Raw genomic sequence first — 23,156 nt, forward strand, 5'->3', positions numbered from 1 at the left:
TGTTGGAGGGATCACAGATGGTGGGCTTGTTCTTGTATCTATCTGGAAGATGTTTGCTTGATGTTGACTGCAGGCTTGAAGAAAGTATGGGAAATGGAACACTTTTCCAGTTTTGCTTCCCAGTGTCTGCATCCAACACTGTTGAATGCAGAGTAAAGCACTCTACAACATGCACTATTAAGCACTCCCATGTGTAACACAGATTAGAAACACCGCCCATCAAAATGTTGCACTGCCTAGTGCACCAGTCTGAGCTGTTGGCAGTTTTGTTGGATGAGCAATTGTCCACATGGAGGTAGAAAGAGAGAAGCCCAAATTAATATCACTTTGGACTGTTCCAGACAGCAGAGACTTTCAGCTGTCTGTCTGGGTTGGGTTTGGATCCAAATGTTGGCAGCGCAAGACCTGCATTCTAATCTATTGCAGTGCTCAGAACATTTGGCATGCTAAATGAGTATTGGAAAAAAAAAATCAGTTGGCTTGAAATGGCTGCCAAGTTCCTTAGTGCGTTCATTGAGTTCCAGGACTCAGTAAGCCTGTTCGGCTCTGATTGAGTTGCCTTTGCCCGTCTGCTACTAAATGTTTCCATGGTAATGGACGAAACTGTAAATGTCATGGTTACAGAAATTATCTGGTTTTAATAGATTTTAAAATGGCCAATGAATCAACATGTTGTATAAAAAGGAAAGGACTTGCATTTATATAGCATCTTTCATGGTCTCGGGAGATCCCAAAGCGATGTACAGCCAATGAAGTGTAGTTGCTGTTGTAATGTAGGAAACGCAATAGACAATTTGCACACATGGTGATGTTGGTTGAGGGATAAATACTGGCCATGACTCCAGGGAGAACTCCCCTGCTCTTCGAAATAGTGCCATGGGATCTTTTACGTCCACCTAGAGAGTAGATGGGGCCTTCGTTTAATGTCTCATCCGAAAGGTGGTACCTCCAACAGTGCAGCACTCCCTCCGTACTGGAGTGGAAGTTGAACCCACAACCTTATAATCCCAAAAATAGTTGAACCCACACGCTGCTAGCTTCCACTATTTATAACATTCCAAGCCCCTTGGAAGAATGGATAGAGAATTGGCTGGCGAACAAAAAGCAGAGTCGGGATAAATGGGTCCTTTTCCGGTTGGAAATCAGTGGTTAGTGGTGTGCCACAGGGATCAGTGCTGGGACCACAACTGTTTACAATATACATAGATGACCAAGAAGAGGGGACAGAGTGTAGTGCAACAAAATTTGCAGATGACACTAAGATTAGTGGAAAGCGGGTTGTGTAGAGGACTGAGAGGCTGCAAGGAGATTTGGATAGGTTAAGCGAATGGGCTAAGGTTTGGCAGATGGAATACAATGTCGGAAAGTGTGAGGTCATCCACCTTCGGGGAAAAAAAAACAGTAAAAGGGAATATTATTTGAATGGGGAGAAATTACAACATGCTGCGGTGCAGAGGGACCTGGGGGTCCTTGTGCATGAATCACAAAAGGTTAGTTTGCAGGTGCAGCAGGTAATCAGGAAGACAAATGGAATGTTGGCCTTCATTGCGAGAGGGATGGAGTACAAAAGCAGGGAGGTGTTGCTGCAACTGTATAAGGTATTGGTAAGGCTGCACCTGGAGTACTGCGTGCAGTTTTGGTCACCTTACTTAAGGAAGGATATACTAGCTTTGGAAGGGGTACAGAGACGATTCACTAGGCTGATTCCAGAAATGAGGGGGTTACCTTATGATGATAGATTGAGTAGACTGGGTCTTTACTCCTTGGCATTCAGAAGGATGAGGGGTGATCTTATAGAAACATTTAAAATCATGAAAGGGATAGACAAGATAGAGGCAGAGAGGTTGTTTCCACTGGTCGGGGAGACTAGAACTAGGGGGCACAGCCTCAAAATACGGGGGAGCCAATTTAAAACCGAGTTGAGAAGGAATTTCTTCTCCCAGAGGGTTGTGAATCTGTGGAATTCTCTGCCCAAGGAAGCAGTTGAGGCTAGCTCATTGAATGTATTCAAATCACAGATAGATAGATTTTTAACCAATAAGGGAATTGAGGGTTCGGGGAGGGGGGCATGAAAGTGGAGCTGAGTCCACGACCAGATCAGCCATGATCTTATTGAATGGCGGAGCAGGCTAGATGGCCTACTCCTGTTCCTAATTCTTATGTTCTTATAAGGGAAATAAAAAAGCATAGTTAATGGGTCGCGTCTGCAATGCTTCTCATCCCATGGTGGTATAAATGTGACCAATTTTATCGCATTTTAAAAATTGCGTTATGGGACAGGCAAGGCTATCAGGCTCACATCTGGTTGGTCCATTTCTTTTTTTTTGTCAATTCTCATCCCCATGTTAAAAAAAAAAGACCTGTCCCTTGCCTGAACATTTCCCAAGGGTGATCAATTAAGCCCCAGGAGGCCCTATACTCTGGCCATTTCCCAGAATAGCCTTGCATTCCATATGTATCGTTATCCAAATAGACACCTAATGTCGCTTGTAGGGTTTTCTGTAGTGATAGTGTTTGAAAGATAGCCTGTCCATGCCTTTAAAAGCTCAACCTAGTGATACTCGCAGAACAGGAAGCCTTAATCTGATGGCAGATTCATAGACCTTCATTCTCATGGCTCCACAGTGCTGTTCCTTTTCTGCAGCTCCCTTTTTATTTATACTTCACCTGCTTTCCTCTAATGCAAAAGTACCGTTGATTTATGGCTACATTTAAAATGTCCACCTGCCCTTGAACCGCAATAATTTTGCATAGTTAGGGTCACTGTTTCTCCATCAGACTGCTGTGGGTATCACGTCTGGTTTGCCTTCAAATCCACATGCATGTAGCCCTGATCTTCACTGCTCGTGGCACCGCCACCTTTTACAAATTGTTACGAAGATGCGCTGCTGGTGATTACTCATTGAAGACTTACTCCGTCCTTCCTAGCCAGTCAAGATTTTAGAGTTGCACTGTAAGCTGTGTTGCTATGTTTATGTATGGGTGTGTAAATAGACATATAATCAGTATTAAAATGTGTTTTATCTGAAACGTACTCTTTCTTCTTGTAGTAAAGAGAGCAGGATGAATGGACAGTACCAGCAGCCTGTGGACAGTCTAAACAATGACAATAAGTAAGTTTAAGCAGCTTTTGCATTTGCCAAGATGCACGGAAATGCTCCTCTAATGGTACTGTTGGTCAGTTCCCTGGAGGATGCACTGTATATGATGGAGGTCAATCACAAGGCGATGGTTTTATAGCCGACTGCATTTTTCTGTGAATGCTGGCTAGCGGCTTTTAGATCCTAGGAGCTCCCATTCTGTTGGTAGCACAGTGACGGGAAATGCTAGCTTCTTCCTCATTTAATAACTGAAAAATAGGAGTGACAGCACCGTGGCTGTTTGCATCCCAAGCAGTGACACTGCACAATCTGTAACGTACTGTTTGACAATATTGAGCTTATTTTCTATTTTACAGAGAGCTTTTAACTATCAAAAAAATGGTGATGTTGCTTTAAGGACTTTTTTTTAGTAAGCAAGTAGTCAACTTTGACCTAAGTTGACCATAAAGTTAACTGGCTCTGTCGCTTAAGTTGTTTGGTGTTAATTGTGCTTCCTCCAGTTATTTGATAGCTATTTTAATTTATAAATCGCAGTGAGTTCACTGCCTGTTATAAATACATTACACACCAAAGACATCAATTTCCTCTTGTGTGCAAACATCTGTGAAAAGTAACCGATTGTAGCTGTGGAGCCAAGGCCTATTCTCGGAGCTTGATCTGGAGATCCCATTGATGTATGAGGCTTGCTGAGTTCGTTGCGATAATCTGTGTAGTTGTGGGAAGGAGAGGCCTGTTCTTAGTGAGTGCACTTGTTCATTCCAGAGTCCTATGTGAACAGCACAGGCTGAGAGAGATGCATCTTGTATGTATGTGTGGGCATGACATCATAACTGGCAAGCAACCCAATCACAAGTGAGTCTTTTCGTTATCCAAACGTGTTCAATAAGAATAGTGTCTCACTCGTCAGTGTGTAGGATTCCTTTAAATGGGAACATTTCACTCCAACAACCATTAAAATTGTAATATATTTCTGAATAACTGCAGGCAAGTATGTGTTTCATGAGTATCAGAGGTAGAATTCCATTGAATGGTGGGATGGGGGAGAAAGTGAGGGAGAGAATGAATAATAACCAAGCATAGACAGAGAAGATCATTGGATATCCATCCACCAAACCTGTCGTCGACTCTACCCAACTTATTTGAGGGAGATAATCGGTTAAAACTTCACTGCAAAGGTAATCCAATTAAATCCCTCGGCTATAGAATCATAGAATGGTTACAGCATGGAAGATGGCCATTCAGCCCATCGAGCCCATACCGGCTCAGCTAGTCCCACTCCCCTGCCCTTTCCCTGTAGCCCTACAAATTATTTTATTTCAGATACTTATCCAATTCCCTTTTGAAAGATAATATTGAATCTGCCTCCACCACTCTCAGGCAATGCATTCCAGATTCCAACTACTTACTGTAAAGTTTTTTTTTGCATCGCCTTTGGTTCTTTTGCCAATCACCTTCAAATCTGTGTCCTCTTGTTCTCGAGCCTTCCGCCAATGGGAACAGTTTCTTTCTATCTACTCTGTCCAGACCCCTCATGATTTTGAACACTCTATTAAATCTCCTCTCAATCTTTGCTCCAAGGAGAACAACCCCAACTTCTCCAGTCTATCCACGTAACTGAAGTCCCTCATCCCTGGAACCATTCTTGTAAATTCTTTACCCGAAGAGTGGTGAAAATGTGGAACTCGCTACCACAGGGAGTGATTGAAGTGAACAGTATAGATTCATTTAAGGGGAGGCTCGACAGGCATATGAAGTATAAGGGAATAGAGGGTTATGTGGCTAGATTTAGATGAGGAAAGACTGGAGGAGGCTCGAGCAGTGCATAAACGCCGGCATGGACTGGTTGGGCCAAATGGCCTATTTCTGTGCCGAATATCCTGTGTAATCCTATGTAAAGGTTTATTGCACCCTCTCTATAAGGCCTTCACATCCTTCCGAAAGTGTGATGCCCAGAAATGGACACAGTACTCCAGTTGGGGCCGAACCAGTGTTTTATACAGGTTCAATGTAATTTCCACACTTTTGTACTCTATACTGCAATTTATGTAGCCCAAGATCCCGTAAGCCTTTTTAACTGCTTTCTCAACCTGGCCTACCTACCACCTTCAGCGATTTGTGGACACATACTCCCAGGTGTCTCTGTTTGTGCACTCCCTTTAGGATTGTACCATTTAGTTTATATTGCCTCCCCTCATTCTTTCTACCCAAATGTATTGCCATACTTTTCTGCATTAAATTTCATCTGCTACATTCTGCCCATTTCACCAGATTGTCTGTCTTCCTGAAGGCCATCAATATAAAGTTACCATTTACCCATTGCACTCCATGGAAGGACATTTTTATTGTACTGATGATATAAGAACCGCAATTCTAGAGAGGATTTAACATTGGTCTTTTTTCTTATCTTTAAATTGCATTCTTAGACCGATATTCAATTAGTTATTTTACTGAAACACACACACTATTATGAGTCTGTTCTATATTACTTGTCTATGGTCATTCATTTTGTGCCTAACTCCTTTGTTTGTGTGCTTGATGTTTAAACTAAAGCCTGCTTACATCTACTTGACCCATGCATTTCAAGCACCTGAATTCTGTTCCTTCTGTCTTCCCGACTTGAAAATCAGTTTAATTTGAGTTTCGAGTACAAAAGCAAATAGAGGGAGCAAAAAACAGTCTGCTCACCAGTCCTGCTCCATCCAGAGTCGGTGTGTTGTCGTCATATCACCGAGCCTCTCTTCCCCCACCAGCTTTTGATCCCCTCTGTTGAGCACAATAAATTCCTTTCCCTACCTTCCTTGGGAGAAAACAAATCAAGTAGTGTTGTCAATATCTCTCTGACTTTCAATTCCGTATCAACTCCTTTGGTATGGGTGTCAATTAAACCCAGATCAGCTCTTCTCCTGGGAGTTTTTTTCTCCACAGGATAGTGAATGTCTGGAACAATGTTTTTTTTTGTACTAGTGCCCTCTTGCCCTGTGCTCATTGTCCAAGTTCAATAGCTTGTTTACTACTTCTACCTCTTTATACATCTTATTTTAAAGATCTGTATTGCGTCTTCCCTCTAAAGAAGTCCTCATCACTTTTCTCTTGAACCCCTCCAATATTTCAAGGTTGCACTGCAGGTCAGAATGCCGAAATTGCACACAACATTCCAGGCGTGACCTCACTAATGACTTGATGTGGTTAAAATTATTTCTAAGTTAGTGTCCCCAGTACTTGCTGATGCCCACTTCAGTGACTGGCTTCTCACAAAATCCTTTGATTTTTCCACCTTTGCTTATGGCCGCCTACTCTGTGTGTAAATGTTTCATGTGTAAATGTACAATGCATTGCATTTAATTTCATCAGGTCACTTTGAATGTTCTTGATCTCCCTCACTTGGTGTCCCCATTATGTGGCTATGTATCAACACATTTAGTAATACTACCAGCAGTCATCCTCCAGCATATAATTTATGAAGAGTAAGCTGCAGGGATCCAGCATGGATGCGTAGTCAGTCTAGACTCGGCCTTCCACATTTATCATTGTCTGCTTTCTATGGTCAAGCCAATTTTCAACCCATTGACTCTAACAATCTTAACAAATTTTCCATTAACTCTTAACAATCTTAAGATTATTTAAAAGCCTCATTAAGAACCTTCTCCAATGCCTTCTAAAAAAAATCTGGGAAGATTATATCTGCTGGGTAGCCTTTATTCTCTGCTTTAGTTGCCTCCTAAAGAATTGTCAGAATATTTCCAAGCCATGGTGTCCACATGTTCAATGAACATTGCCCACCTTCTATAAAATGCTACAAAAGTTTCCCCCATTGTTGGCATCAGACTAATCTTTAATGTCCAGGTTCATATCTCATTCCCTTTTGCGAATCTGTAGTGAACCAGTCCTTTTGGTGCATTCCTTGTACTCGTGGAGCTCCTAACGGTATTGATCACCTATTTTCTCCCTCATTTTATCGAGGGTTCTAGGATGCACCTTAAAAGGAATGTGTGAACATGAGAGGTTGTAAAAACGTCCAGTGCAAATTGCACAAGAATAGCAGAAAAATGTGAAATTGAGCAGGTTTGGCTGGTAGAAAACTATTAATGGAAAATGGTTCAGGCACCGAGAAATGTTTGCAACAAAATTATGAAGAATCTAATGACTTGGGGAAAATGAGGAGTGGATGTGGAATATGCATCCCCTGTCTGCAAGCTATTGAACGCCACACACTTCTGCTGGCCTCAGTAATGTTGTCCTGTTATCTCTCTGCAGGTATTCGCTGTTTGCAGTTGTCAATCATCAGGGAACACTGGAGAGTGGGCACTATACCAGCTTCATTCGACAACACAAGGACCAGTGGTTTAAGTGTGATGATGCAATTATCACCAAGGCTAGCATAAAAGATGTGCTAGACAGTGAAGGGTGCGTACCAATGGCAAACGTCTAATAGATTCAGTTTGAAAGATACAGATCCCTCAATTGCTCGCTCTCTCAAATATCTGTCCAGTTCTCCATTAAATTTGTGTTCCGGGTGTGGCCTTACCAGTTCCTTGTGCAAATTCATTGCTGCTTCTTCTGATTGGTGCTCTCTTTATACCACGAGTCAGTTTCAGTGAGCTTTCTGTCAATACCCTGATCCTTCTCCTGTGTTGTGTCCTGTAGTCTATGGTCATTTAGTTGATATTCCCATTCTTTGTTTCCCTTCCCGGTCTCATTACCTTGCATTTGTCCACACTAAATGTCATTTTGCCACTCATCAGCCCACCTATCCTGATTTCTTGTTCCATTTGGTTTGCCCATTCCCTATAGTTTGAGACTACCAGTTTTCACGCTTGGTCAATGTTGCTTCTGTGCAAGTTCCGGTTCTTTTTATGGACACTCTACCGAATTTAAAAACTGTGCTGGACTTGATATCATGTCAACAATCACTGTACTTGCACACCTGGTATAGTGGCTGTCCATGTCCCCTTTAAGAAATGCTGAAATAAAGTTTTGTTGGTCTTGGTGTGTTACTGTGTCCATATAAAAGGTGATCCTTTTTAAGTGTATATTAATATCCATTCTTGAGTAATAACTTGTCTTTTTTTTTGTCTGTAGGTATCTCTTGTTTTATCACAAACAGTTCCTTGAATACGAGTAGCCTTATCAGACTGGGGGAAGCCTTCAGAACGATACACAACCTACCTGAAACTCTAAGTACTGTCAGCACTGAGTGAACCTACTTGACACTGACTTTGGTCTGAAGGAGTGAGACTGAACACCTGATGGAACCAGATGGGAGGAGCACAGGTCGTCCTCGCAGCCACAGCCCGCATGTCCACAGAGAGGGGAGGGGAGGGGGGGAGGGTGCACATCTCAGCTTCTGTTCCCATGGTGCTCGAGCTCCAGCCGACCAAGTGTATAACAATAATAACAAACCAACCCATTGACATGCGATGGGTCTGAGAGCAAATGGATGGTATTAATGACTTGCAGATACGTTTCTGTGGATTTAGATATTGAGTACTGTATGAAACTAGTAGGCATCTATTTTCAGAAAAATGGCCATTAAAACTGAATGCAGTACTGAGACAGGTTTTCAGTACATGCGCATTGCCGGAGGACTGCGGATTGATGCAACCCAACAGATCTCTATATCGGGCCCAGGTTTGTTTGCGTTCTAGCTGTGTTCTAATTTTTTTTTCCTGTCAGAGCAAGATTCAGAGCAGCTGTGCCGTAATGAAACTGTACTGAACTTGGTATTTGTTTATTGTACAAACTCTCGTGTTTCGAGATGGCCTTACATCACTGAGTGGTGGAGAAGTCTGTGTTCATGTCTTAAACGCACGTATGCACACACGCGCGCGCGCACACACACACACACACACACACACACACACACACACACAAGTCATTGCAGTTTGAATAGTGGCCACAGTGACTGCTCTCGATTCTTCCCCTTGGGTTATTTTTTAAATTATGCAGTCTGGGGTATATCAGTAGGTCAATGTTTGGGAGCTTTTGCTGTCTTGTCAGAAAGCAGGATCCATGTGGCAGTCCTAGTGGCCTTCATTGAATGAAACAATGTGATCAGACCAGAGGGGCCTGAAACAAGGGAATGCTGATGAAACACAGCCTGTTCTGTTCATTTCTACAATTTTATATTCAGTATCAGTTGCTTTTGGAACTATGATTCGCAAGTAATTGAATATTCTGCACATTTTTCTTAAGCAACACAGGATAACTTGTTCCACAGTAGCTGATATTGCTCACTTCAAAATGTCATACAATCTCAGTTGAAGACAAAGATAAATAAATGTTTTATGAAGTTTTATTTATGAAAACATTTCATAAAACAGAGCAGAGCTGTAATTGATGGTTCAAGATGATCAGCAAGCTTCCTGGATGCCATGTTGATTCTCAGTGAGCAAACCTCAAATCTGGCCTCTTAATGTACCCTTATAGTGTTGTCACATTCATTGCACCAACTGTCTGAATATCCTGTTGATTTAGTGACATAAAGGCTAATCCCTCACTGAGATACTTCGACCCACTGCCTATGTGAATTAATGCTATCTTCTCCCACCCTGAGCAAGAACCCAGCCCTTGTTACTCGCTGAATATTGCAGTGTTCTTTTGGTCTAGTTTTCATAAAGCATCACCATTGGTGGATTGGCCAGTCACTCAAACCTTCATTCAGGGGACACATGGCATCCATATTGTGGTAGCTACAGCTCTGTTTGTAATAAGATGGGATTCTGTGTAGCCGCTAGCAATCGGGAGAATGGAATGTGGAGAAATGCAAGGCTTTGTGGAACTCTTAATTCCAAGTTCTAGCCAGTCACGTTAGACATGGCAACCGTTTTTTAGACTTTGGGGTGGGAAGCCACTATTTAAGCATCAGTAACTGGAAGCCCAATTGGTGTGCACTGGTAGCTTCCACCAATTGGAAAAGCAGCTTTCAAAATATACATGAGCAGCTCAATAGTAAGGCCAAGTCCAGACTGCTGCAGTGTAGCATTCTCAGCACCTTCTGTAACTTCTTAGTTATTTTGTTTTTCTTGATTTGGGGGGGCGGGGGGGAGAGAAGCAGGGGGCAGTAAGAAGGCAACAACTGGAATTTCTCATCTGCAGTTTTTCTTGTTTTTAAAGACAAGAATACGTAGCTGAGTGCCTCTTTTTTTTTAAGGCCAGAGAAATGGATTTTAATCATTTTTCACTGAATTAATTTGGTTCGTTCTTTCTTGTTTCCAGTTTTGTCAAACCCGCTGCAGTTTGCCCCTGTTGAAATGCTGAGTTTTCTGAAGCTTTCATCAGATTTTGTTTTAGTATTTTTGATTCTGAAAATTGTTCATGGCAATATTCAAGGTTACCTTTGCAGGAATTGACATTTTCTTTTTAAAATCTGGTGTACTTAAACTCAATTTGGTTGGACTGCGCAGCCTGTTCTATCCAGTTTGATCCCTTCAGTACTTGTGCCTGTGCAGTCTGCATGGTAGAAAATTTAAAATACCTGTTTTACTAACCTGAAAATTGGGCTGAACAAATATCTTCAGGGTCTTTAGGTCATTCACAAACCAGGGATCTGGCAGTAGATACTTGGATCACCAGTGCCTGATGAGTATATCTGTGCACCAGGCAATCAGTCAGTTCTTGAAATGGAGCTTCATTCAGATTGGAAATAACATTTTAATCTTTTTTAGTGGTGTCCTAGCTCCTTCCCTCCAACAGTGCCACTGCTGCAGGTGGGCAGTGTCTCAGTCTGTCTCTGTGAAAGGTTCCACAGTGCCTTGCATTACTCTGGAGAAAGATAACTCCAAGCTCTGAACGTCAGTGGGCAGAAATAGCCTTTGAAAGCTGCGTTTCATTCGTGTTCCTTCTTCTGGAATGGGCCTTCTACTAAGTATCGGGTTTTCTTGTAACTGCAGTGGAGTGTAGAACTTGTGCTGTTTACATGTAGGTGAATGCGGTGTAAGTACCACGCGGGCATTTCATATGCCATCCCCTGTGTATAGCGCAGTGCAGCAGAAACTTAAGTATTTGGGTGTGGCATGTGGAATGTCCACATGGCAGTGTAAGCTACATTTCGAGAATTGTTTTCTCTGTGCATTTAAGGTCAAGTGACAAGTTCCCCACTATTGTGGTAAGATATGTTCCCTACATACATTCCCATCTGTACTTTTTAAATGTTACTGTGAAGTTGTACAATCAAAATGATTTATACAACAAGGATTAATAAAGGTTACAGATTTCACGCACTAGTTTGCCTGAAATGATGATGTAATAGCTAATGACTGTCACCTGACTTATTAGATCAAAAAGAAAAGACAAGATTACAATGTTCAACATAATTCTGATAATCCTGCTGTTGTTATAGACAACTGCTAAACATTAGCTACAACATCATCCATTTTGGTAGTAAAGTTAGAAAACCTCCAAGAGTAGCATTGCCGGTGATTTTTTTTAAAGTTTCTATTCATTAGTCTTCTGTCATTCACAATAATGCAAAAATTTCAAGCGTGTCACTTGGCCTTCAGAATGTCAGTCAGTCCTGCAATGACTGGCTCTTGCTCAACTTCAACTGATGTGTAGTTCACCGTAGCAGAACGGATTCAATAACGAGGAACGTGAAAACATCCAACTGTGATATGGACTTTCACACACCTTGCCCTCGAGGCTTACAGAAAAAATCAGCCCCAGCAGTTTTATAGGAGATGTGCTCAGTTCATGAGCTTGGATAATCACAGTGCATTTTGGGAGCTGTTGTCCTTTTATTTGTGGGTCTTAGTGTTTGGTATACAAAAGCTGCTTAAATGAAACTACATTTCCCGGAATGCCAGGTGGTTCAGGCGTATCCCATGTTAAGGGTCATTTGTTGATGCACTGTCCTCAATATGAAATGTAAGGACTCCCATTAATATCCTCCGGACAGGGTAATGTATATTTGAATTCAGCCCCACTGTGTTAATCTAGTTCTCCATTTGTGGTATTGCCTGCAGTACCAATTTCATTTGTAATCTCATTTGATTTTTTTTCATGTTCTGAAAAAGCAAAATGTCAAAATAAATCATTTGACTATGGGAGACCTCCTAATGTTGTCTTCATAATGTCATGGAGACTCAGAATTAGTTCTTGTACTGCATCATTGGGTTTCCCTGTGCCAGCTTTATGGTTTGTCCTGCAATGATTACTGAGACTCCCCTGCCCCCCCCCCCCCAACCACACACACTTGCTGCCTCCATGTGCAATATTATTGGGAAAATCGATCTCGGCTCCTGAACAGCAGCAATGACAAAATTAGACCCTGGCAACCTTTGTGCTATAAAGTTGGAATATGTTATGTCAGTCTTGCATCGTGCCTGTATTTTCTGATCTCCCCTTTCCCTCTATTTTCTATATTGCACTTGATTTCCTTCTGCATTAACCCATGTGATGTGCCTTTTTTTAAGTCTCATATTTTAAATTTTCTACTTATCCAAGGACTTTGTTTTTGATGCACCTCAACTTCTCATGGGAATATGTCTAGTCCGTATCCTAAACATCTCCAGTTTGTGTGCAGCACAAAACAACGGGAACTTTGTGTCTTATTTGACAATTTTTTCTTTCCAATGTATTCATTGCTTTGTGGTTCCTTGTCATTCTCATTCTCTCTCTCTCCATTCCAACTTGGGGCATCTGCTGTAACTTTCATGTCTCACATGGCACCTAATGAAACTCCCTCAAAGTCTAAATGTATATATCCATCATATTTACTTTAGACACTAATATCCAAAAAATCAATCCCATTCATCAAGCATGATATGGCAGGTCATTACCCCCACCTTTCTAAATCTTAATAAATTTCATTCTGTATTATTGACCTTGAAGTTTCCCACAGCCAGGGCAAGACTAGCTGGTCTATAACCTCCTAGCTTGTCTGTTTCTCTCAACACACAGGTGTAACATTTGCTATTCCTCACCTCCCTGGTGCTTTGGCACAATTCCCATTACTGAGTGAGTCACCTTGTCAGCAGTGTCCCAAAGTTCGAGGTTTTTATTTGTGTATTTTTGCTTAAAAGACTGAAAACGTGCAGGTACAATATTTATCCAATAGACACAACAACACTTACTTCCAAGCAGTAATTGTGAGTGACATGGCCAGATTTGCTTGTTATGTTAATATTGTATCTAGTGACTTCCTCCACAAGTTCTAATTTCTCTTTTGAAGTTGCAAACTCCTTGCTGGGGAAACTATTCCAAAGGGATTGCAGCTATTTTTTTACAAGTATGTTTAGGCAATGAGTGTTGGTAGGCTATTCGACCTTGTGGGGCAGTACAGCGGAGCCTGGTGCTGTCCTCACCTGCCATCCACAAATTTTCCAGCACTTCACTCGATGATGGTCAGGTGCAGGAACTTTGGCTGATTTCCCTTACACCAAGTCAAGAGACAAAGACAAATAAGGGCTCAGTGAACAGTCCAGGAATCCTCCTGCTGTGTGGATCTCTATTTACAAACTGAGGCATCACCTTGTGTAAACCATAATGATTCTTTGCAATGGAAATACTTGTCCTGTTATGTGACTCCTTTTATCCTGTTTCTGGACAATCCATCTGCAATGATGCAGTACACCAGCTGCCCTCTCTGGCTGTTGTTAAGGAGGGGCATTTAGTATGATTGTTATATTCGAGGGGAGATCTAAACCCTTTACTCTTTACATCAGACAGTGTGTGACAGTGGCAGGGAGTGTACCAGTTTTACAGGGGGAGGGGGACCTGTCTACTTTCAAGAGTCAAAGTGGCTTCAGCTCAAAGTCTTCAAAACTTCAATTGGTACTTCTCTGTTTCTTTTGTGCTGGGTTGTGAGGGAGAGCAGATGATTTGAAATGGTTTCTCTTTGTAAACTGTGGCAGAAGGGAGAGCTCTTGCGTCAGCTGCAGGTGGTATATGGATGCACTGATGAGGTGTTGCCGTGTTTGACAACAGTTTTCGCTCCTTGTCTGAGATCCTCTGTTCCGAGAAGCAATAGCTACAAGTTTCAGATGGCTCAGACGATGATGGCTCAGAGGATATACTTTGATTCTGATCATCTCCTTCAACACCCAGTTGCAGCAGTCCATCTGTAAGAAGAAAGCAATTCTAATACAGCAAAAATAACAGCTGACATCTACAATAGTATCGTGTGGATTTACTGTGCTTATAGGAAAGTCATGTCACACTTTCCATTGATGTCTGGGTGTTACACCAGACAATTAAGTATCCATACCTTCCAGATTAAAATTAGTACATTTTAGCTTTCAGTCCTTTCAAAGCTAGGTGGCACGTTTGCCTGCCATTGGATAAATTCTCCAAATCTCATCTATTCCTCAATCTACAGTCTGGCTCAGCCCCAGAATTTTTGCTGACTTCAAATTCCCACCCAAGCGCTCTCTTCGTTAACCATGTTGGCTACAACATCTGTAATTATTTGCTTCATGGGTGCTTGCTTAAGAATTCACAGCAACACATTGTTAATTAACCAACTAGTTCTTAATAGCAAAGGTTTAACAATCACACTACACATTACCAGTTCATCCACTAGGCTCACAACTGCATATCTCATCGTGGATGACCTGGACCCAACTGACTGGGCTTTTATTGAGTCTTGTGAACATCACGTGTCTGGCTAAGCCACTCGCAGTGCAACAGCTCTACAACTATTTTGGTAGCAACAACTCTCTACAACCTGTGAGCAGACTTGCAGGTGCATACATTATAACATCCTTATCCATTCAAACTGTTGCCCTGCAGTCCCTTGAACAGTGTGAGTGTCGACTGCGACCTCTTTCAATCCTGACAAGTGATGCGCTGGCTGTACTTTTGCTTGGTATTGCAACAATTGGCCCGTTGAGACTGAATTATCCTACCCTCTCGGTAGGTCACTCACCCCCAGATGTGGTCCTACCCGTTTTAAGACTATATATAGGAATGCCGTTATATTCCTCGCATTGCGTGTTGCACATCCTGGAGTCTTGTGCTTGATAATCAGGCCTGGCCTTCCCAAAGGGGACCTGGTCATTCACAGGACTAACTAACCCCTTTTACATGCTCAATTTAGAGTTGGCATCTGAGATTGCTGGTTTACCCGAACCCCCCCCCCCACCCCCGGCAACTGCTCCCATTTGGTCATTGGGACCCTGATACTCGGTCACAGAATGGTTTGCCTAGCTGCCTTCTGGCCTTGTAATCCTTCTCAAACAACCATATCTTCAGATCATCTGGCACCAACTACAGAAATTGATGCTGTAACATGCAAAAACAACTCCAGTTAACTAGTCAAAATTATCATCTAGTACTCGCCCATTTGCTCCAGTTCAGGATAAACCTTACTTACTCACTTCCCTTCTCATTCAGCTGTCTTGCAACTTTATTCAACCTTGCCATACCTAACCACCTTCATTAGCACCAGGATACTATCTAGTTTCTTCAAATGAACATTTCCTCTGCATTTTTTTTATTCAGGCATGCATCCTGGCACCCTTGCCAAGACCATGCAACTTGCATGGTCATATGTAGGGCTCAGAAGAAACACTCTTGCTTCTTTCATTTACCTCCACTGCACTTTTGAGCCCTTACCTCGCTAAGAATCATTAAGTGTCCTGTTGAATTTAGCAAATAAGATGTGATCCTTTAACAGCTGCTGTGGCCTGTAGTTTCCATACAAAGCAAGAGAAAGGACTAACAAAAAAATATATATTGTATATAATTCTCAGAATCTGGCCATCACTAATAAAAGGGGGCATTTATTCCCCATCCTGGAGAAGGTGGTGATGGCTGCCTTGAACCACTGCAGTCTGCATAGTGAAGGTCCTCTTACAATGCTGTTAAGTAGGAAGTGCCAGGATTTTGACCGTGATGATGACGGAATAGGGATCTATGTCCAAGCCAAGATGGCGTGTGACCTGGAAGGGAACTTGGAGATGATGGTGTTCCTATGAATTTGCTGCCCTTGTGCTTCTAGGTGATGAAGGTCATGGGTTTAGGAGGTGGTGTCGAAGAAGCAATGGTGTGTCAGTGGTGGATGAGATGACAATCGTGGTCTGATTTGTCCTGAATGGTGTCTAGCTTCTTGAGTGTTGTTGCAGGGGCACCCATCTAGGCAAGAAGGTATTCCATCATATTCCTGGTTTGTGCCTTACAGGTGATGGAAAACCTTTGGGGAGTCGAGAGGTGAGTTCCTTACTGCAGGATACCGAGCCTCTGATGTGCTCTGGTAGTCATGGCAATTATGTGGCTGTTCTAGTTGAATTTCTGTTCAATGGTAATCCCCAAGATAATGTTGATGGGGGATTTGGCAATGATCATGCCATTGAATATCAAGGAATTGCGAATGGAGCTGAACATAGGATTACACAGGATATACGCCACAGAAACAGGCCATTCGGTCCAGCCAGTTCATGCCAACGTTTGTGCTTCACTTGATCCTCCTTCCGTCTTTCCTCCTCTAAATCTATCAGCATAACCCTTTATTCCCTTCTCCCTCATATGCTTGTCTAGCCTCCACTTAAATGCATCTATAGTATTTGCTTCAACCACCCCCTGTGGTATCGAGTTCTATATTCTCACTACTCTTTGGGTAAAGAAGTTTCATCTGAAATTCCCACTGGATTTCTTGGTGACTATCTTATATTGATGGCCTCTAGTTATGCTCTTCCCCACAAGTGGAAAGATTCTCTCTGTATCCACTATCAAAACCTTTCATCATTTTTAAAGACCTCTATTAGGTCACCCCTCAGCCTTTTTTCAAGAGAAGAGACCCAACCTGTTCATCCTTTCCTGATGTGTATAAGCCCTCGCATTTCTGGTATCATCCTTGGAAATCTTCTCTGCACTTTCTAATATCCTTTTTATAATATGGCGACCAGAACTGTGTGCAGTACTCTTAATGTGATCTAACTAAGGTTAAATACAGGTTAAGCATAACTTCCCTACTTTTCAATTCTATACCTCTAGAAATAAACCTTAGTGATTGGTTTGCCTTTTTTATGGCCTTGCTAACTTGTGTCGCGACGTTTAGTGATTTGTGTATTTGTACTCCGAGATCCCTTTGTTCCTCTACCCCACCTGGACTTGCACCCTCCAAGTAATAAGTGACCTCCCTATTCTTCCTACCAAAATGTAATATCTGTACCTCACATTTATCTGTGTTGAACTTCATTTGCCAATTATATGCCCATTCTGCAAGTTTATTAATGTCCTTCTGTAATTTGTTGCAGTCCTCCTCAGTATTGACTATCCCCCACCGCCCTCAATTTGGTGCCATCCGCAAATTTAGAAATTGTGTTTTTGATTCCAAAGTCTAAATCGTTCATATAAATTGTGAACAACAGTGGTCCCAGCACTGATCCTTATGGAACACCACTATCCACTTGCCACTGTGAATAGCTACCTTTTACCCCATCTCTTTGCTTTCTGTCGTGAAGCCAGCCAGCTATCCATTCTGCTACTTGTCCCCTGACTCTGCATTCTCTGACCTTGTTCATCAGTCTATTATGAGGTACCTTATCGAAGGCCTTTTGAAAATCTAGATAAATTACAACTACTGCATTACCATTATCTCTGTTACCTTTTCAAAAAATGTAATGAGGTTGGTCAAGCAAGACCTTCCCTTTTGAAATCCATGCTGGCTATTAGTTATTATTTTTGGTTTGTAGATGTTCTATTTTCTCCTTTAGAAGGGATTCCATTATTTTTCCTACCACCAATGTTAAGCTGACTGGTCTATAATTCCCTGGTCATGTTCTACCTCCCTTCTTTAAATATAGGCGATACGTTAGCTATCCGCAAGTCCTCTGGTACAGGTTAAGCATAACTTCCCTACTTATTAAATATGTGAAGTAAGGCCTCTGCTATCTCTTCCCTAGATTCTTTCAAAATGTGTGGATGCAATCCATCCGGACCAGGGGTTTTAATCCTGAGTTTGATTAGTTTATTTAATATATCCCCTCTTTATTTTAAATGTGCTTATCTCATTACTTATCTCATCATCCAATTCTATCTCCCCGGTAGATACTGAAGCAAAATAATTATTTAATATTTCTGCCATCTCCCTATCATTACTGGTGTTATCCTGTCTATTCTTAATGACCCTATTCCCAACCTTCCTTTTTTAATTGATGTGCCTGTAAAATATTTTGCAATTTTGTTTTGTTCTTTGACAATTTAATTTCATAGTTCCAATTTGACTTGCTCATTTTTTTGATTTCTCCAAATCTTTTTGTATTCTTCCTTATCATGCACTCCCCCGCTGTCTATGTACTTAATGTATGACTCTTTCCTTACCTTCAATTGTTCCCTAGTGGCTTTATTCATCCACGGAGCCTCATTAGTGTTTAGTTTGTTCCTTTTAGTGGAATATATTTTAAATGTTTCCCATTGCTGCTCTACATCGTTTTTTGCCAAGTTGTTGCCCATTTTATTTTTCCCATGTTCTATTCTCGTTCTATTCTCAGCCCCTCAAAATCAGCTTTTCTCTAATCTATTCTGGTTTTTGTCATACTTATGTCCTTCTCAATTATCATAAAGCATATTATATTATGGCCACTATTGCCTAGATATTCCCCACTTTTACTTTTCTTATCCGCTCTGGTTCGTGCCCTAGTACTAGATCCAATAGTGAATCTGAATTTGGATTTCCAGAAGGCATTCGATAAGGTGCCACATAAAAGATTACTGTACAAGATAAAAGTTCACTGGGTTGGGAGTAATATATTAACATGGATAGAGGATTGGCTAACAGAAAACAGAGAGTCGGGATAAATGGTAATTTTCCGGTTGGCAAACAGTAACTAATGGGGTGCCACAGGGATCGGTGCTGGGTCCTCAACTATTTACAATCTATATTAATGACTTGAATGAAGGGACAGAGTGTAATGTAGCCAAGTTTGCTGATAAAGATGGGTGGGAAGGGAAATTGTGAGGACTCACAAAATCTGCAAAGAGATATAGACAGGCTAAGTGAGTGGGCAAAAATTTGATAGATGGAGTATAATGTGGGAAAATGTGAGGTTATCCACTTTGGCAGAAATAATAGAAAAGCAAATTATAATTTAAATGGAGAAAAATTGCAAAGTGTTGCAGTACAGAGGGGCCTGGGGATCATTGTGCATGAAACACAAAAAGTTAGTATGCAGGTACAGCAAGTAATCAGGAAGGCAAATGGAATGTTGGCCTTTATTGCAAGGGGGATGGAGTATAAAAGCAGAAAAGTCCTGCTACAACTATACAGGGTATTGGTGAGGCCACACCTGGAGTACTGCATACAGTTTTGGTCTCCGTATTTAAGGAAGGATATACTTGCATTGGAGGCTGTTCAGAGAAGGTTCACTAGGTTGAATCTGGAGATGAGGGGGTTGACTTATGAAGATTGTTTGGGCCTATACACATTGGAGTTCAGAAGAATGAGAGGTGATCTTATTGAAACATATAAGATAATGAGGGGGCTCGACAAGGTGGATGTCGAGAGGATATTTACACTCATAGGGGAAACTAAAATTAGGAGACATAGTCTCAAAATAAGGGGCCGCCCATTTAAAACTGAGATGAGGAGGAATTTCTTCCGAGGGTTGTAAATCTATAGAATTCTCCGCCCCAGAGAGGTGTGCAGGCTGGATCATTGAATATATTTAAGGCGGAGATAGAGACAGATTTTTGAGTGATAGGGGAATAAAGGGTTATGGGAAGCGGGCAGGGAAGTGTAGCCGAGTCTTTGATCAGATCAGCCATTATCTTATTAATTGGCGGAGCAGGCTCGAGGAGCCAGATGGCCTACTCCTGCTCCTATTTTTTTATGTTCTTAAGAATCTGCCCTTGTTGGTCTTTATACATATTGCTTTAGAAAGGAGTCCTGTACACATTGTAGGAACTCCATTCTCTTATCCCCTTTACCTACCTTTTCTAACCAATTTAATATCTGGGTAGTTGAAATCCCCCATGATTATTCTGTTTTTTTTACTCATTTCACTAATTTGTCTGCATATTATTTCTTCCATCTCACTTCCACTATTAGGTTGTCTGTAGATTACACCTATTAGTGTGATTGATCTTTTATTATCTTTTCTCTCTCTCCATATAGATTCTATTTCTGTCTTGCTGATAGCTGCGTCACTTTTTCTACTGCCATTGTTATCCCTAATAAGTACAGCTACTCCACCCTTTTCCCCTCTTTTTTTCTAAATAAATTATATCCTGCAATGTTTAATTCCTAGTCCTGATTGTTCTTTAGCCATGTCTCAGTAATCCCTACTATGTCTGGTTCTTTGTAACACATGGTTGACTCCAGTTCCCCTGTTTTATTACGGACACTATGTACATTGTTGTACAGACAGTTTAACTCATTTTTAATAGGATTTTCTCATTTTATGTTTAACCATCTTTTTAACTGTGCAATTATTTGTGAACAGCCCCATTTCTGACATGATGAAAGGAGGATCATTGATGAAACAGCTTGGCAGTCATAAGAACATAAGAAATAGCAACAGAAGTAGGCCATCTGGCCCCTTGCTGATCTGATCATGGACTCAACTTCAATTCTCTGCCCTCTCTCCATAACCCTTGACTCCCTTAGCTCTTAAAATTTGTCTATCTCACATTAAATATAGCCTCTGGGGTATAGAATTCCAAAGATTCATGACCCTCTGAGAAGAAATTCCTCCTCATTTCCGTTTTAAATGGGTGACCCCTTATTCTGAGACTGGCCCCGAGTTCTAGATTCCCCCATGAGAGGAAATATCCTCTTTGCATCTACCCTGTCAAGCCACCTAATGTGGCAGAAGTACTTCCTTAGCTGTTCCCAATCCATGCACCAGATCTGTAATCTCTAACCAAGCAGCTTTCACCTTAGCTATGAAAGGAGAATAACCTTCCTCTCCAAATAGGACCAACTTCTGCAACAGCACATTTTGAAGCATCATGGTCAAAGGGTGCGAGTTTTCCACATGTTCCTCCCTGCCTGCATTGTACTTTGCAGAAAATAATTTATTCAGCCGAACAAAGAATCATTTCCCTTTAATGGTGCGCACTCGCCCTTTTTAAGTGTTGCTGCGTGGCCAGATTTCCGGTCACCCCAAGAAATCGCAAGGGTGATCAGGCTCCATGCTGGGCTGTTTACCGTGCAGACATTTAAAATTTGAAGAGAAGCTTCACAGAATTCAGCAAGGCCAAGCTTCCTAGTTACCAGCAGGGGCTTGCCCACATCAGGGTCTGGGACAGCCCCAATTCTTCTGACTTTGCAAAATCAAAGCTAATATGTAAAATTAAACAGCTACTAGTTCGTCGTTATGTGAGGAATGTGCTTCAAGAAATGTACATTTTATTTCTCTCTTCTTCCATTTGCTTAACTTTGTTCTTTTAAAATTCATTTTTGTTTCCCTTTTATTCTGAACATACATGGGATGATTTTCCTGGTTCTCTGCTCGGGTGCACTGGACCGCCTGGGCGATGGGAACACTGGGATTTTAGGTGGCTCAAAGGACCCCCCCATTCATTTAGTTTTATTACTTTTTGCTATTTAATTTTATATCCTTCTCACTTTAAGTCTCTATAAAGTTCTGCTGCAAATTAAATCAGCTACAAAATAAAGTCACGTTGCTGGTTACTGACCTTTTGAGGATGCATTAGTCTTGTGGCTGGTCACAGCAGTGTCGCATGTGGAAACGCCTCTCCTCTTGACGCAACAAACCAGCAGCATCAGAAATACACATGTAACGACACAGAGACTCACTGCCAGGACCACAAAGATAAAGATGTAAAAATGATCGTCTAGACAGTGCCTGAGAGTAGCTAGGGGGTCTTGATTCGAGCTTGTGATCTCTAAAAGGGAGAAACATAATTAATTCCAACAAATGAAGCCGGCTAAAACGAGAGAGCCTCATATCATGTATTGATCAATCCCAGATGCTTAATTTGAGCCAATGATATGGCCTCGCATTCTGCCAGGGCAGGTTGTAAAACTGGGCGCACAAAATTCTGCTTGATATTGTGATTTGAGTCTTTTAAGTTATGCTACAAGTATGAACAAGCCTTATAAATGTATGTACACGAGAGCAAGACGATATTGTGAAAATTCTAAAAGATTGGGTAAAGCTCTCCCCTCAATGTTAGCCTCGCCCATAAGTAACAGACCGATTATAGTTACAGCCAGCAAGGCCTGTTCAGTATGCTATCTTAGTTAGTGCATAGTACTTTTGGCTGGATTATCATCTTTTTGTTTTTTGGCTGCAAGGGTTTGTGTTTTGTGTTTTACGGCATTGACCTTTTGCACTGTTCTAATTTGAACTGGACTGCCTTTTGCCTTTAAAGGGTTAATACCTGCTGTTATCTTAGTACCACCTGGGCGAATTGGGAGGATGGGCCTGGCACATCCTATTCTCATACATGATCTAGATGAGAAAGACAATTTCATCTACAGTTATGAAGTCATCTTTGGTAGTATGTGCAGAGCCACCATTACCTCAGGACCCAGGTCTACAGACTCCCACTCCCACCTCAATTTGTCAATGACATTGGTGATCGGCACCTCTGCTTTACTGCAGATGCTGTGTCCGAGCTCTACCATCTGTTGCAGTCTGACGTGCAGCCCCATCTCTCTATAAACTAGGACTGATGTACCTGTTTCTGTGAAGGTGACAGCTAGGACACAGTATCCTTCCAGGCAAGTGCAGGGACCAACTCCAACATCAGCCATTCTGCCGTTTACAGCTGAATTAAGGCACAGATGCCATGTTCGCCCAGAGCTACTGCTTCATTGCTTTCTATGGGGAAAAGAGACTGCAGCTGGAGGGGGTATAGGATGTTTATAAACTGGTGGGCCCAGTAGGACAGCAATCCTTTGTCCATGCTGTGAAGACACAGTGTGAGCTGGCTGACTGCTCTAATCTGCCTTTTACTCCTGCCTCCTAAGTCCAAAGCATAGCTTAAAAAAATGATAGAGGGAGAAAATAGATTGAGAGTAAACTAGCAAGAAATATAAAAACAGACTAAGAGCTTCTACAAGTATATAAAAAGGAAGGATCAACATTTGTTCCTTAGAGGATGAGCCTGGGGAATTTATAATGGGAAACAAGGAAATGGCAGACTTTG

At 41.7% G+C, this 23,156-nt stretch overlaps 2 protein-coding genes across 16 annotated transcripts in view; one reads left to right on the forward strand and one right to left on the reverse strand.

Moving 5' to 3' along the window:
* usp22 (ubiquitin specific peptidase 22) overlaps window positions 1-10,131 on the forward strand; it is a 114,838-nt gene extending 104,707 nt beyond the window's left edge. For 2 of the 3 annotated variants that reach the window (XM_070901363.1, XM_070901361.1), the window contains 4 exons: window positions 3,051-3,113; window positions 3,864-3,953; window positions 7,356-7,505; window positions 8,181-10,131. In XM_070901363.1, coding sequence (XP_070757464.1) covers window positions 3,051-3,113; window positions 3,864-3,953; window positions 7,356-7,505; window positions 8,181-8,223 — 346 coding nt within the window. In that variant the 3' untranslated portion in view covers window positions 8,224-10,131. The remainder of the gene's footprint in view (window positions 1-3,050; window positions 3,114-3,863; window positions 3,954-7,355; window positions 7,506-8,180) is intronic. The other variant, XM_070901362.1, reaches the window with a different exon arrangement.
* Window positions 10,132-13,077: 2,946 nt separating this feature from the next.
* Window positions 13,078-23,156, reverse strand: part of LOC139281277 (tumor necrosis factor receptor superfamily member 13B) — a 99,228-nt gene continuing 89,149 nt past the window's right edge. For all 13 annotated transcript variants that reach the window (XM_070901376.1, XM_070901375.1, XM_070901373.1 and 10 more), the window contains 2 exons: window positions 21,678-21,887; window positions 13,078-14,158 (listed from right to left, as the gene is read on the reverse strand). In XM_070901376.1, coding sequence (XP_070757477.1) covers window positions 13,857-14,158; window positions 21,678-21,887 — 512 coding nt within the window. In that variant the 3' untranslated portion in view covers window positions 13,078-13,856. The remainder of the gene's footprint in view (window positions 14,159-21,677; window positions 21,888-23,156) is intronic.

Source organism: Pristiophorus japonicus, chromosome 15 (assembly GCF_044704955.1).
Source record: "Pristiophorus japonicus isolate sPriJap1 chromosome 15, sPriJap1.hap1, whole genome shotgun sequence".
Lineage (NCBI taxonomy): Eukaryota > Metazoa > Chordata > Chondrichthyes > Pristiophoridae > Pristiophorus > Pristiophorus japonicus.